This window comes from Sinohyriopsis cumingii, chromosome 15, assembly GCF_028554795.1.
Source record: "Sinohyriopsis cumingii isolate HCF-2022 chromosome 15, ASM2855479v2, whole genome shotgun sequence".
Taxonomy (NCBI): domain Eukaryota; kingdom Metazoa; phylum Mollusca; class Bivalvia; order Unionida; family Unionidae; genus Sinohyriopsis; species Sinohyriopsis cumingii.
In genome coordinates, this window is record NC_142975.1 from 17,157,092 (window position 1) to 17,170,614 (window position 13,523).

Here is a 13,523-nt window from a genome sequence, read left to right on the forward strand (position 1 = left end):
AATAATCCCAATATTGTTAAAAAAAAAATTATCATAAGCAAGACAATACCGATAAGTTGTGAGAACTTTCTTGAAACTTGGACGAACTACACCGGTCTAATATACAAAGGTAGCGATTTAGACTAGCCCATTCAGCAGAGGGCTCCCGAATGACGTCATCAGCAGCCATATTTGTGGTATGCTGGCAGGTTTTTACCCATAAGTTTATATGATATATAAAAGTTTAATTAAATTCATTGAATCTCAAGATGCTATTAGAAAACATACTCACATAAACAGAACACAAATCAGGCTTTCTCTTAGTAAATATATTTGTAATTTATAAGTTGATATTGCCTCAGTGTGCCATGTTCAAAATGGTCAATTTTGATTGTCGCACATGAATTTCATCGTGAAAGAATCCACAGGAGTCTGACGTTTTATCAATAAAGTACGGCGAAATCTCTGACAACATGAAATCACCTTATCGGTACTGTAAGTGTTCGTTTATAGTACCCATAAGGTGATTTCATGTCAGAGATTTCGCCGTACTTTACTGATAAAACGTCAAAATCCAGTGAAGAAACTGCCAGGTTGCCCATCGTCCAGTTAAAATGGGCAAACTGGTCTGCTAGTGACCTATTGGGAAGCATTTACATTCATCGTAGCAATAGTACATGCAATGGACTTGTGAAAAGAAATCAGGTTCTCAAAGACAGTGAAAAGATAATTAAAAAACTTCGAAATAAAAAAGCATCAGCTACAACAGTGTTATTTGTTGATGACTATGACTTTTACAAATGCTAAACTTGTTTAGAGAAGACGTACCTATGTTGTTTATGTTACTAAAAATAGAAATTACTGGTTTCTATTACATCACAAATCTCGTGACGGTTGCATTCGTATTCATACGCGCATATAATTAATTTTACCCTAAACGCTTAACAATCTATTTGATCAATAATTGTGACACTTGATCATTACGTTTTACAAACAATTTAAATTCATACGCATACTTCCAAAAGTAACAAATACAAATATTTACAAACATTATACTGATGACTACATTTTGTGCACTTGGCATTTCTGAGCAAAAAGGTCTACTGTTTGTTGTTGAGTATTAACCCATTTTCACTTTCAAGCCATCGGAAGTTTCATTTAATTTTGTACGCTCTTGAGACAGAAGATGAAGTGGATGTACAAAGAAGAACACCCCTTTGAGAAAAGAAGAGCTGAGGGAGAGAAGATCCGCAAGAAATACCCAGACAGGGTTCCTGTAAGAATAACGGATTTGTTTTTGTTTTTTTTTATACGAAGCAGCCATTTTCTATGGAAGTAGGAACCAATCTTGTAGCATTAGTATGAAATATTTTCCTGCCTTATGTATGTGATGTATTATATTGATACTTTAATTATCGTAATGAAATATTAATCCTTATAGTCTTTGTTGATCTTGTGAGAATTAGACGCAAGTATCGATAATGATTTTATAGCCAACAAAGAGATAAACAAACACTAACTATACAGTACTGTAGGGCTATTCCTATTTCGTTGTAAAACGTCGACCTAGATATATATGATGGGGGTGGGTTACAGGCACTTGATTCAGAAGGAAACTATTGATAACACCCTCATAAATTGAACGGAGAGAGAGTGTTATCATTAGTTTCTCACAGAATCAAGTGCCTGCGGGGAGGATAGATGTCGAACTGCTTGAACAAGCAGTTCTGGGGTCGAACTAGAGGAAGCCCATATGGACACGGTTGCGCAGAATAAAATCTAATTTCTTTTTGTCGTATAATGCTTAATGTGATGCCTTTTTCGTTACAGAAATATATTCAATCAAGTCAGTTCATTTGGTAGCCATGGTATGCCCGATTATGTTAACTAAAAGGCTATATTTAATCACATTAGGCCAAGCACTGATATACATATAAATATCAGCAGACGAGTGATTTTCAAGACCTGGTGTACTTGGTGCAGGAATGCTTATCAAGTCCTGTCTGCATCCCCAAGCAAGAAGGGACCTGCATTGAATGAATGAACACCTGAACAAATCTGGATATAATCTATCTGACACGTTATTTTAGTAATTTACTTGAGTGAATTTTATTCTGAATGTATGTTGAAGTTGGTTTATGCTATACTCTTAAGTAGTCACCAAGTCTTATATGCCCCCCTCCCCAAGGTTTATGTATATCCTGTTATGATTTGTTGTATACAGTTCTGTGCATACATTTGGGGCCAAGTGGTCGGAGGTACCAACCTTTAGAGATAATTAACATTTCACCTAGATCCATGTGCATTCAAGTCTTGTCTCAATCAACATGGGTATCTGGGAAAGCATGCAAGTAAGTTCCTGTGGATCATTGGGTCTTTCCAATTTCTTCCAGATGTACTGGTTGCCATGATCAGGGTATCGTGTGCTAAAAAATGGCATTGAACCTCCCACCTCCAAAAAAGTACATACACGAGTCTGTTCCCCATTTTGTTTCAGCACAAAACTTAGAATTCTTCTTTCTCTACCATTACAAAACTTTAAAGTTGCTTTTACATGGACCAAACTTAGCAAATGGCTTCCATATGAGATGTGTGTGTGATTTGGATTTTTAATGTAGCTTTAACAATTTTTTGGTCATATCTCTATGATGTCTGGAGTGTGACAGTTTATAGTGACATCTAGCACTGGGGATGCCGCATACATATAGCATGATGTTCCACCCAGTCATGTTAACCTGACACCAGGCCAACCAATCCTAACACTAACCTCTTTATGCTGAGTGCCTAGCAAGGCAGCTGCTTGTACCATTTTATACATCTCTGGTATGACTCGGCAAGGGTTTGAACCTGTGATCACCCCCATCCAAGGCGGATGTTCTAACCACTAGGCCACCAGAGTGGTACATGTATTTGCATATGAGATAGGATGCCAATTAATTGTGGGGGGCATTTAGAGGCAAAAGGTATAGGTCACATCATGAGTTCTTTATTACCTGCTTTGACCCGACTTGATGGATGGTTTGTATTTGAGACAGTGATGCATATCCACTATGGGGTGAAAGGGATCAGCATAATTATCTCCATATAACTACTTACTTTTTGTATTATATTCCTTGACCCAAATAGAAATGGCTAGCATTTGAATCCAGGAATACATCTGTTGATATTGGGCTTGAAAGGTCAAGACAGAGGGACTTTCTGGATAGCTTTGATTTGAAATAAGATGGGAATCTGTTGATAAAGGTGGGGCAATTGGACCATGATCAAGATCATTGAAAGTAGACACATTGCTTCTACAAAATAACTCGAGTTCATTGTTATTAGCATGTATCAGGTACTGTGGCTAGCTTGGATTTAAAACAAAGAAGGCAGTGATTGGTTTGAGATTTAAAAGGTGAAGTAGCTTGATCTGTAATTCAAGGGTTGTGAGTTCAGTACTTGCCCAGGTTGGATGCCTCAGCAATCAGAGAATTGCAATGAAATGTTACACAACATTCATCCCGTGGAAAATCAGATCATATAAACATTGTGTTTTAACTAGAAGAATTCTTATGTCTAGTTGGTCCAGAATAAAATTGGTGCTGATCTGAAGTCTAATAAGGTGGACATGGTAGCCATCTTGACAATTGCCTTAAAAGGAAATTTTATTGACATGGGTGTTTTCACCAAAAGACTTCTTACAAGGTCTAGTTAGTCTTAAATGAACATTGTGCCAGTCTGATGTCCAATATGGCCACCACACTTTAACCATCTTGAAAACTTTATTATTGCTACTACTGAAGGAATGGTTGTATCAACATAATACTTTCGCTAAAAGACTTGTGTATAATTGGTCCCAAAGGAAATGGTACTGATCTGATGTCTGATTTGACTACCACAACAGCCATATAGAAATTTTTTTTATGGCCACTTGGGGAAAAGATGAGACATCATCACTCTATAATCGGCTATCTCCCAAAGGTAACAACTGCAATCAATAGAGTGGACAATAAACTGACCAAAATGTTGTGAAAGCATTGAATGACGAGTCAACAGCAGTCAGCACAACTTACTTACAATGTGATTTTGCTGCCATCGCCATTATCATCGTTGTCATAACCACCAACTCCTGATGCTGCTGAAGCAACAAATCAACATTGTATGGGATCAGCCATTTACTTTTCCGAGTGCTCTGGTTTTGGTGAAATAGCTTGGAAAAAATTCAAAATCATATCTTTTTTTTTTCTTGAGATTAACGAAGTCAACTCTGTCTTCATCTGAACATTAAAAAAACTCTTGAACTCTCAGTACTGGTCCAAAATTGAGTGTACATAATATATTCCTTTATGGAAATTACCAATATATGATAATTATAATAAAAACAATATATGTTCATTCTTTTCAACTTAACAGTTTGGGTGGTGATATGGATCGATATGTTTAAGATTTGTTAGTTTCATTTGAGAGCTGTGTGTCGATTTGAAAACAGCTAGATTTACAGGTTAATGATTGAGGCAGGAATTTGAGGAGATTCATTTAATTCCTACAAAGGATGCTGGTATCAGACCAAAAATGAGATGATACAATTTCAGTGCCAATTTTCCTCTCAATAATCTTGGCAAATTTCTCAAGTCCCCATTTTCAAAATGGGTTGCAGATGACATTGTGCAAATCTTCCATTGATATGACATCTGTGCGTGTAGATATGATCATTCTTTTACACGCAGTTTTGTCTCTCCATCTCTATTTTTTTATTGGCATGCACAAATTGCACAATTGCATTATTGTATTTGGTATATTGCAATGAATAAATACAGCTTCTCTGCTGAGATGGGCCAGACTGTACCCCTGGTGAGACCCAAGTGTAAACATGTGACGTCATAATCATCTTTTCTTAATGCAGTCATTGCTACTCCTGCTGAATGGAAAGTCATACTGACATGAGGTTTCCCCAGTAGAGGCCGTTCCCCCATAGAGGGACTCTTCTTTACCTTTTTTGCCAATTAAGGCTTTTCTTACATTCTTTTAGAAAACATCAACAACATTCAGCTTTATAACTTGATGGTATGGTGCTACTCAGGGTCCAAGACTAGCATTTGAGGGTCAAGGTTGAGATGGAAATTATTCATTTCTTAGGTTATCTTATGAAATTAGGTTTTGTTACTTTGTCACTTGACTTTGAAGGGAAAGATAAATATGTTGTCATTAGTGACTTGACTGATAAAAATTGAGTAAAACAAGAGAAGCCTGTGGAGGATCTGCCAGATGATGTGATTTGAGTCCAGGGGCTTCCAGAAAGCTGGATCAGGGCTACCACATAGTAAATCCATTTAGCCAGATTTGTACTAAAGTACAAGTGATGCAGGTTATATAGGTGTGTTGTAGTTGTTGTTGTTTTGGGGTTTAACGCCATTTTTCAGCACGATAGGCTATACATGGCGGCCAGTATTAATGGTGGAGGAAGAACCCGGAAAGAACCACCGACCCACGAGAAGTTACTGGCAAGCTTTCTCACATGCCCACATTGGCTGAATCTTAGACTCGAACTGCCGCAGACAGAGGTGAGATGGCAGTGATCCGTAACGAAGAGCGCTTTAGACCACTCGGCCATAGGTATGTTGTAACCAACTATTTAGGCTTTAAGTGTCAATTTTAGCTGTACTGATCATGGACCAGAAGGGCTTATGGGACGGCCTTTTGTATGTCGTCTGACATTGTCAATTGGTTAAAACAGGTTTGTTATCACTATTCCTTCTGAAGTACTTGTAGGATTGCCATTAAACTTTGCATGTGAGCACATGTACACACATACACAAACTATGGCCATCTTAAAAATCATATTCTTGCTACACCTTCAGAATGGATGGTCATATCAAGATATGGTTTTTGCTAAAAAGGCATCTTATGATGCCTGTTTAGTGCTAAATGGAAATGGTGGCATTCTGATAGCCAGTAGGGCCACCAGTGCAGCAATCTTGGAAGTCATAGTGACATGGAGTTTTCACCAGAAAACTTCTTATGGTCTTAAATTAAAATAGTTCCACTAAGTCATACCATATGGCCACATTAGTAGCATGTATGCAATGTTTACACATGTAAACAGCAAAGTTTTGCTTTCTGCCTGTAAACATTTATAAAATCTGTAATTTTGCATAAGCAATTATCATGGCTGTCAGTCGCACAGTAGCTATCACTTCCTGTATAATATTTCTACAACTCTTCCTAAATGGACATTGATATATTTTTCTTTTTTCATTTATTAAAGTAGTTATGATTACCACAAAAAATGTGGTATTGCTAGGACTTGTCAAGAATTTGTTGTATGGCAACATTACACAACAGATTGGTTTTCTGTTAATGTTAAAATAAAATGTTTTAAAAGTCCTTAAGCTACATTATTTCTCATTGAAAACCATGTTTTTGAACAGGACCTTTGATGTATAACATTTTATTTTAAAGAAGATCAATTCAGGGCAGTTTATATGCCTTTGCACAGTTCGCACAATAATGAATGAACTTGACTATGGTAAGAGTTGATAATACAAAATTTTAGAACAACATTTAATGTTTTAGTTAAAATCAAAATAGGTGCCAGTGTCACTGACTTTTTGTTCAATTTAATTTTTATGACTTTTTAAAAAGAAAATTTGTTTAAACTGTGTTTGGGTATTTTGTGCAGAATAATTGTTAGTGAACAAGGGAGAAGTAAGAAAGCAGATATTTTGATATGAAAGTACTTTTCTGGGTTACTGACAACAAGCTGGGTCACCAGGGTTGAAATTTGTGAGACTCTGTAAAGAATTATAAGATAAAATATTTGTTCTTCCATTAAAGTGATTCAGCAGTAATTTTGGTTTCAGGTAATTGTTGAGAAGAATCCAAAAGCTAGAGTTGGAGATCTGGACAAAAAGAAATATCTTGTTCCATCAGACTTAACTGTCGGACAGTTCTACTTCCTGATCAGGAAGAGAATTCACCTTAGACCAGAAGATGCTTTGTTTTTCTTTGTGAACAATGTGATTCCACCCACTAGTGCCACAATGGGAAGTCTCTATCAGGTATGATATATAAAAATATTTGCTCTCCTGGTATGCTGAGGGTGCTTATTCTCAGTTCAAAATCCCATAGTAGCGGTGGTCTTATTCACTGAAAATGAGGTACATTTACAAAACTGCATACTTGTTTCAACATTGCAAGAATTTTTTTTTTAAATATGGCAGAGGTATAGGTAGGTAAAAGCAGTTAGGCTGAGACATTTGTGCACCATTACAAACAAGTTCTTTTACCTGACTCGGAATAAAACAATGATGTGGTTTTATATTTACTTCATAGACTCTCTTCTTTGCTGTCCAAAATATTTTTTACTTTACATTGTGAATGGATTTCACGGCAGATGGGAATATTATCAATTTTGGAGAATATCATTCAATAGATGGACATTGGTAAAAAACCAAAATAGTTCAGTCTGTGTGATACAAAAGTACTGATTGAACAATCATTTATTTATGGTAGAAAACTATGACTTTAAGTGCCTATGAATATATAGTTCAGTTTTGCAACTATGGCACAAAATGTGTTGAGAATCGTGCAAAACACATATTGAATGGCCTATTCACGAGTATCAACTGAAGGAAATAAAGACCACAAACAAATTTCAAAGAAGAAACATCAGTACCTTATGTGTTTACTGTGGGTTCATTTGGCTTACTGTACAAAAAGAAAAAGGCATACCTTTGCAATGTTTGGCTTGTGATGAGTTCCTTCTGTCAGATTTTGAACCAACAGCTTTCACATTTGTTCATGAAACAAGCAGTTTCAGTGAAATTCTTGCACATGAAATAATTTCATAATTGACTTGACTTTAGAGTTAAATTGGTTTGCCATCAATTTTATGCTACTAGAAGGCTGATATTTCTAAGTATATTGCATGTATTAAAACTAAAGAAAACCTTCACCCTATTGTGTTGACATTTGGTTTTAGAGAGTAATTATAAGCACTGTGGGTCATACAATGTATTTGATTAGAAGCTTCAAGTCTTGCATTCAGAATTTTTATAGAAATTTATGATAGAGTACAAAGACTGGTTGCCAGTGCCTTATACAGGTGAGTTATTTCTCTTATGTTAACAGGACATCAGAACAGAGGTTTAAGCAAATGTATTTCGGAGAAATCCATTACCTCTAATTTTACATTAAAACTTTGAGAGATATAGACACTGCTTTATTTAAATGATAGCAAATAAGACTTCGTTTGAAAACTTGTGTAAAGGAAATAGGTTTTGATTGATCTGAAATTTTGCATATCTTTACCTATTTCACTACCAAATCACCTTTTGGCTTCTGTCAGCATCTGAATTTGTTGTCATCCACTTTCCCAAACATTTTGTATTACATATATTGGTATTTCATTGGTTGTCCGCTCTATTCACAAAGGCGTATTAAAATAGCACAGCTGTAATAAAATCAGGTGTCACAATAAACTTCTGCAGAGCTTTTGTGCTTTCCACCTTGGGCTTCTTTAGTTGGATTCAAATTTCACAAGCTGTTCCATGCATTGATATCTGCAGCTGATAGCCAACCAGCCAAAAAATAATGCACACAACCAATCTACCGGGCTCTTTATAATTATATGTAGAGAAAATGGTACACTGACAACTCTTTGTTTCTGTGTGTGCATTGTTTTGGGCAGATTCAAGGAAATTCCAGTTTATCGATTGTTGATGTCTTTCTGGAAGTTGATCAGACTGACATTAGGGTTTGCTGTCTTTCTATTCATCTGTTTTGATTCAACACTGAAATTACGGTTTAATATGTCTGTCTGTCTGTTTTGGATTAAGCACAAAAATTAGGGTTTGCTATCATCTATCCATCTTTTTGGATTCAGCACTGAGTCTGTCTCTTCATCTGTTTGGATTCAACATTGTGGGCAGAGTTTGCATTTATGCCATTTCCTTAGGTACTTTTGTTTCTCAAGTCAAATGACTTTATCTATAAATGTTTAATTAGGGATCTGTGTATCCATCAGGGGTGTGATATTGAGGGTTAAAAAAACAACCTTGATGTCAGAACTGGAGATCCAATGAAAAGTGTGGGGGTCAAAATGTACTGAAATTTTTTCATCTATCTGTACTTTTTCAACTTGAAATAGGAAATTGCAACTTGCACTACATACTGTCCTCTCTCTCTCTCTCTCTCTCTCTAAAAAAAAAGGAGTATTTATTAGTTCATTTTCCTTTTAGTTTAATGCCATTATTTTAACAGTCTCTTTCAATTTAGTGTAGAAATATTATAAACCAACACATTACATATATATATATATATATATATATATATATATATATATATATATATATATATATATATATATAAGCCAATACAAAAACCCAAATAAATCTTTTTAACCAAACGGCAGTTAATTTACTGCCTTTATAAAATGTGTACTTTCATTGGTTTTATTGTACATCTTCCTAGAACATGTTTATCCAAATATCAAAGAGGCTAATAATTCATCTTCTTTTTAGTAAGTCACTCTTAAATTCTTAGATCTTTCTCTTATTGCAGCAGAGTCACAAATCAACAAACTCTACAACTACCCCTGACCTTGTTATCCAAATAATGCATCTGTTTATGCAAGTTTGTTGATTTCTTTCTAGTGAAATAATACTTTGGCTGATAATGTATTCTACAGATACCTTGTGGCAAACAAGAGCAGATTTTTTGAAAATACTTAAACACTGTCATGAAAGGATTGTTCACTTTTGCAGTCTTCACAATCATGCGACCAGAAGTCACATTGGTAATCCCAAAGGATGTGCCGTATTGCAGTCAAGGGAATTATTTTCTGCATTTTTCATTAAAGTTAGATCCACAGTTAGTCTGTTGTGTTCTGCTTCTTTCACTTTCGTAGCTACTAATTCTGAATGCACACCATTTTCGTGTCTAAATCATTTTCTAGCCTGACAAGCAGTATATTTAGTTTGTCTAGACAAAATGTTGCTGAGCTCAATGGAAATAGCGTGAGAGCTTGCGAGATAAGGGAAAACTATTCAGTCATAAAAAATGCCTATGCTTGAAGTGTACATGATGCCATCCCTCATTTTAAGCATTCGATATCAAATAAATCCTGATCACATTATGTGAATCCTTTGTGTCAGAAATATGCACTTTAACAAAATGTACGTCACATATCTCTAGCATGCGTCTTTGACACACAGATGGGCGTAGAGGGAAACACTGAGAGTACTACATCCATCAATGAAAACGTAAATGATTTCATAGTTTAGTAGTTTGTGCTAACGTGCTAACTCTTCTATGGAGCTCAGTTCTCTAAGATTTATATATAGATTTTTGGGACATTATTACTATAATGTCTTGTAAATTGGTTTGTAGATGTTTCTTGAGGAGAATTATTCCCTTAAATCAGAACTAGATCAGTGTGGTGCCATATGGAATTTTCTTGTCTAACCTTTGGTCTTTTTATAATGTATTTCAGGAGCATCATGAGGAGGACTTTTTCCTATATATCGCCTACAGTGATGAAAGTGTCTACGGAGCTTAAATGTAAAACTTGATGATTGAACGTGTCATGCACAACAGAGAGTTACATTGATTTTAAAGGGAGACAATGTACAACACAGAGCAACTTTAATTTTAAAGGGAGACAACTTTTGTCTTCAATCCAAGTGAATTCATTTAGTAAATATTTGGCTTTTGTGACATCTCTGGGCCTGTGATAGCAAGCTGTATTGACTGCCCTTTCCTCTAATAATCTACATTAATATTTTTAAAAATTGTGTGCAGTCAAGATGTTTTCTTGCAAATCATCTTTTTCTTCTGAATGTAAGCAATACATCAAGTTTTTATAGAAGACTGTTGCTCCAGTACATAAATACTTATAGCTGCTATGACATTGTTGTTTTTTTATGTCAAGATTTGTTCCAACACCTCATTAGGTTTCTTACTTTATAGCTTTGGAAAAAAAAGATTTGTGGGTTGCGAACCAGTGATGTTTCACCTGATACGTAGTGCATACTGGATGTTAAATGTTAAGAGTAACATATCTTCAAAGCTTGGAATTAATTTGAAAACAGATTGTCATATGGCTGTTTCTGCGGATGGATATTTGTCTTTCTTTTAATTGTATATATTGAAATTTAATGGTATTTAGTGGTTTTTGTAAATAGGCCTTGTTTGGTCAGTACTTGTGTGGAAGGGGGATATGAGCTGCCTGACTTAAGTCAAAGATGCTATTTGTAGAATTCAAATTTTGACTAATTTTTTGAGCTGTATTTGATCTTTTTAAAGATATGTTTTGGAGCTAAAGCATTTAAAGCATGCATAATGGTCATATTCGAGAAACAACTTTGTTGGCATTTTTCATTGTTATATTGAGTGATACTTATTTGGAACCTATTGTCACTATTAGGTAAAACTTTTGAAATCTTTTACAATATTACAAAAATATGATTATGGAATGATTTTAGAAATTTCAGATTTTGGTTAAAGATTGATCATCAGATTTGTCAGTTGGCTCTGGTTGGAATTGCTGTTTAGATGAAACTAAGAATCATAACATCATTTGTATGCTTGTATTAAGAATGACTTTATCTTGTTTTTCTTTTTAACTGTGTTGATATAAAATGCACAGCTTGTCCTCTTTCTGATGTTTTTTCTGCTGTAGAATACATTTTACAACTTCAGTCAGCCAACCAAGTTATTTTTTTTTTATGCAGTCGAAAAGCAAAATTATATTGCTTTAACATAGCACAGTTTGGGCAATCATTAAGTGCTATTTTTCTGAAGAAATTTCAAAATGTGTATTAGTTTTCTTTCATCTATTTAATAATTTACTCTTGGTATATTTACTTTTTAGAATGTAGTTTTTGCTTTTGTCCCACTTCCAATATCCTCTTATTTCAAGGACAAATAAAATTTACAGTAACTACACCTGTTTGTGCTATTTGCTTATACTGAAATTTTGTGTTTTATAGAATTGAAATACTATCACTTGTTTTATAGAGCACAAGTGAGATGTTTTTTAATATAGTTTTACCAGTCACTGCTGCTTCTAAAACTAGTTAGAGGATTGCCTTGGAACTTGACACACATTCATACCATGGTCTAGTTGGTCCTAAATTAAAACAGTGATGCTTGGACATCCAAAATCACTGCCACAGAAGCCGACTTGAAAATCTTTTTGCTTCTCTTTATGAATAGATGGTCATATAAAATTGGTTTTCTTCACTAAAAGACTTCAGATGATAAAGGGTGACCCCGCTATAACACAGTAGTTGGGAGCCATAGAACCCAACCGTGTTATAGACCGAACACCATGCTATACGCAACCAGGTCAGTTAGCTGAAGAAAATGATGCATGTACCTCAACACATTTGCAGGAGGGGTAGGTAATAAATGCAGGCAGTAAAATACGTGTTTCATCTGTACAATTACCATCTTAAATCAATGCATATTAAATGAGAAATACACCTGTAGTGAAAACAGAAGCATATATGATAGTTTACTTTATTTAGAGAACCATGAATTGGTACATATACGTAAATACTGTGTATATATACATGTCTAATGTATAGTATGAATATAGTATCAACACCATGTACTCACCTGTGAATCTCATCATATACATTGAATCCACAATACAAGTAATTCCATCGAAAATATGCACACACACATTTAAAATATTCAATAATTTTGTCACAGGTCATATTGGTCTGAATTCAGTGGAAAAACAGAACAATCACATAACGAATGACCAAGCACATTTGCTTTTCAGTACGTCCCAAGTCAGTAACAGTTAATTTGTGTTTTAAGCCATAGTTGATAGTATTCATAAGCATGAACTTTTTCCCTGCAAAAAGGACACTTTCACAGCACAGTTAATGTGTTACAGTCACGTTGGAAAATGCAAAAGTTCATCAGACTCCATTACTTTTATTTAAGTTCGGTACTGACTTCCTTTGAAGAAAAGTTCTTTGTTATTATTGAAGATTGTAGTCCACTTTCTTTGATGAAGGGTGCATGCATTATTGAAGTCACCACTAAAGGACAGCTTTGGAATACCAAAGATATGCCCATTTCTTATTGTGGCGGCAACATCAAATAATTGTATTGCTTGATTGAGACTGATTTTCTTTCCATTTGCTGAGTACATTTTCATAACAATCAGTGCTTCAAAGGTAATCTGTTTCCTTTGAAATTTCAACAAACTATTTTATGTGGGTATATTTTTAAAAGGGAATTGGCCGTCGTTTGGTATTTTCTAGTTTCTGTCCTTCCCTGCCTATTGAATCAACCAATAAGTAAGATGTTTTGTATTTTTTGTTTTTTACATTTGTGGTAGCAGCATGATGCTGCCTTCCAAGCATGCATCAGAAATTTAACAAAGGGTTAACTGACAATAGAGACGCAAGTGTTCTGAAGGATTTAATTCGGAGTGAAAAGAAGAGGAATTTTACTTACCATCCAAATACAGATGTTAGTCTATGTAAATATATTACTAGCAAGTGTCCGAAAATCCAGCGAAAGATAGATTACGAGATAATGCCTCA

At 35.0% G+C, this 13,523-nt stretch overlaps 1 protein-coding gene across 1 annotated transcript; it reads left to right on the forward strand.

Moving 5' to 3' along the window:
- The first annotated feature begins 1,071 nt into the window (after positions 1–1,071).
- On the forward strand, positions 1,072–11,904 carry LOC149781340 (gamma-aminobutyric acid receptor-associated protein). The gene is made up of 3 exons (XM_089935432.1): positions 1,072–1,255; positions 6,819–7,016; positions 10,451–11,904. The coding sequence occupies exons 1-3, from the start codon at positions 1,166–1,168 to the stop codon at positions 10,514–10,516; spliced, it is 354 nt and encodes a 117-aa protein (XP_089791558.1). The 5' UTR covers positions 1,072–1,165; the 3' UTR covers positions 10,517–11,904.
- Positions 11,905–13,523: the final 1,619 nt, after the last annotated feature.

What these genes read in the sequence shown, in the direction of transcription:
- LOC149781340 (XM_089935432.1), top strand. Translation starts at nt 1,166, where the DNA reads ATGAAGTGGATGTACAAAGAAGAACACCCCTTTGAGAAAAGAAGAGCT. An exon ending in AATACCCAGACAGGGTTCCT is followed by an intron (nt 1,256 to 6,818) that starts GTAAGAATAACG and finishes TTTTGGTTTCAG; the next exon opens with GTAATTGTTGAGAAGAATCC. An exon ending in CAATGGGAAGTCTCTATCAG is followed by an intron (nt 7,017 to 10,450) that starts GTATGATATATA and finishes AATGTATTTCAG; the next exon opens with GAGCATCATGAGGAGGACTT.